This window comes from Silene latifolia, chromosome 3 (genome assembly GCF_048544455.1).
Source record: "Silene latifolia isolate original U9 population chromosome 3, ASM4854445v1, whole genome shotgun sequence".
Lineage (NCBI taxonomy): Eukaryota > Viridiplantae > Streptophyta > Magnoliopsida > Caryophyllales > Caryophyllaceae > Silene > Silene latifolia.
Genome location: NC_133528.1, coordinates 57,480,409 through 57,482,581, shown reverse-complemented (window position 1 = coordinate 57,482,581; position 2,173 = coordinate 57,480,409). Strand labels below are relative to the sequence as shown.

General features: G+C 41.8%; 1 protein-coding gene across 1 annotated transcript; it reads left to right on the top strand.

Moving 5' to 3' along the window:
- The first annotated feature begins 945 nt into the window (after positions 1 to 945).
- LOC141649106 (putative mitochondrial protein AtMg00310) lies at positions 946 to 1,419 on the top strand. The gene has a single exon (XM_074457804.1). The coding sequence runs from the start codon at positions 946 to 948 to the stop codon at positions 1,417 to 1,419; it is 474 nt and encodes a 157-aa protein (XP_074313905.1).
- Positions 1,420 to 2,173: the final 754 nt, after the last annotated feature.

Here is a 2,173-nt window from a genome sequence, read left to right as displayed (position 1 = left end):
AACTAGAATGCAATATTAGCTCAATAACACTAAGTTTAGTGCAAATTAGCATGTAAAATAGAGCTAAAATATGGGGTTAAAGTGTATATAAAATGGACTTATCAGAGTAAAAAAGTGCGGATCTAATAGTATTCTCGTTGCGGAAGCTCTCGTTTTAAAAGAAGGCATTTTAGCAGCTAAATACTTAGGAATCTCAAAGTTAATTGTGGAAGGTGATAATTTTTGTGTTATCAACTGAATCTGTAGTATTATCAAGGATGTAAAGTTAGTTTTTGAGTTCTTTGATGAAGTGATAATTAAACATTGCTTTCACACTCTTGTCTCACACTCTTTTCTCGTGAATGGGAAAGCCTCTGGAGTGGTGCTTCCTAGCCGGGGTCTTAGACAAGGTGACCCGATATCCCCATATCTTTTCCTTTTGTGTGTAGGTGTTTTTTCATACTTGCTTCAAGATGCCGCGGAGAAGGGCCTGGTTCACGGAATGCGGGTTTGTCGTGAGGCACCTAGAGTGTCCCATTTATTCTTTGTAGATGATTGTATTATTTTTGCGAAGGGGAATATACGAGAGTGCTCTAAAGTTGCTGCTATTATCAACTTGTATGAAGGAGCATCTGGCCAGAAAATTAATTATGATAAATCTGAAGTCGTCTTCAGCAAGAAGGTACAAACAACACAAAAGTGGCAATTCTTAGTGAACTTGGGGTCATAGAGGTGGATAAGTACGAGAAGTATTTGGGCCTCCCTAGCATAATTGGAAGATCGAAAAAATCTATTTTTGCTGGCATCAAAGACCGAGTATGGAAAAAGCTACAAGGATGGAAAGAACGAATTTTGTCAAAACCAGGGAAGGAAGTACATATCAAAGCAGTGGCTCAAGCTATACCAACATATATGATGAGCTTATTTATTTTGTCGAACAGTATTATTGATGAGCTACACTCAATCATGGCAAGGTTTTGGTGGGGTTCGACGAAGACAGAGCGTAAATTGCATTGGTGGTCATGGGATAAATTGTGTCAGCCTAAGAGTTTGGGTGGAATGGGTTTTCGAGATCTTAGGGTGTTTAATCATTACCGCCTATCTAAACAATTATGGCGCCTTATTACGAAACCGAATTATTTGGTAGGACGGATACTTCAAGCCAGGTATTTTAAGAATGACACAATCTTTGAGGCGAGAAGGGATCATGATCCAAGTTATACGTGGAGAAGCCCGTGGAATGCTAAACCGTTATTATTAGATGAGATTAGATGGAGGGTGGGGAACGGAAATGATATTGGTGTTTGGGAATGTGCTTGGCTGCCCAGCAAGGAGTCAAATGGGGTCTCTTCACCAAATATGGAGGCTGATCCATCTATGAGGGTTGCGGATTTTATCGACCCAATGACTGCTATGTGGAAGGAGGAGATGGTAAGGTAGTTTCTTAACCACAGGGACGCGGAGTTGGCGCTGAGTTTACCTCTTAGTCGACGTGGAGGGGCGGATCAAATGTTTTGGTGGCCTAATAAAGATGGAGAATATTCGGTGAGATCGGGGTATTGGCTTGGAAAGCGGGTGGTGTCGCCTTTGGCAAAAATGAATGAGGAGGAGGGAGTTGAGCTGCTGTGAAGGATGATTTGGAAGTTGAAAGCCCCACCAAAGTTACTCCAGTTTGTGTGGAGAGCCTGTGCAAACATACTAGGAGTCAAGAATAATCTAGCCATTAGACATTGTGGTACAAACTCGATGTGTGGCTTATGTAACAATGGTATTGAGACCGTCACTCAAGCTTTGTTCGAACGTGAATGTGCGAAGGCTGTATGGGAGGCGAGTGAGTTTAATGGGCTGTTAAATGACACCCCCTAGTGGGTCATGTGCGAGCCGAGTTTTTTGGATGATGTCTAAGCTTGACCATGGTGCCATTAATCGTTTTCTCGCCACAGCATGGGCAATATGGTACATACGAAATATCCGCACATTTGAGAAGGAGATCCCAAATCATGGCCTGGTGGTTATGGGTATTGTAACACCCCCATCTACCAAGGAGCCTTAACAAGACCTTCCCAAGCAGATAAGGGCGTTACCATCTCAGTTGCCCGAGGTCAGTAATAATCAAATGTCGATAAAAGAACAATTATATTAACTACAAGTGATTTAAACCAAACAAACGATACAAAGATACAACTCGTGATAA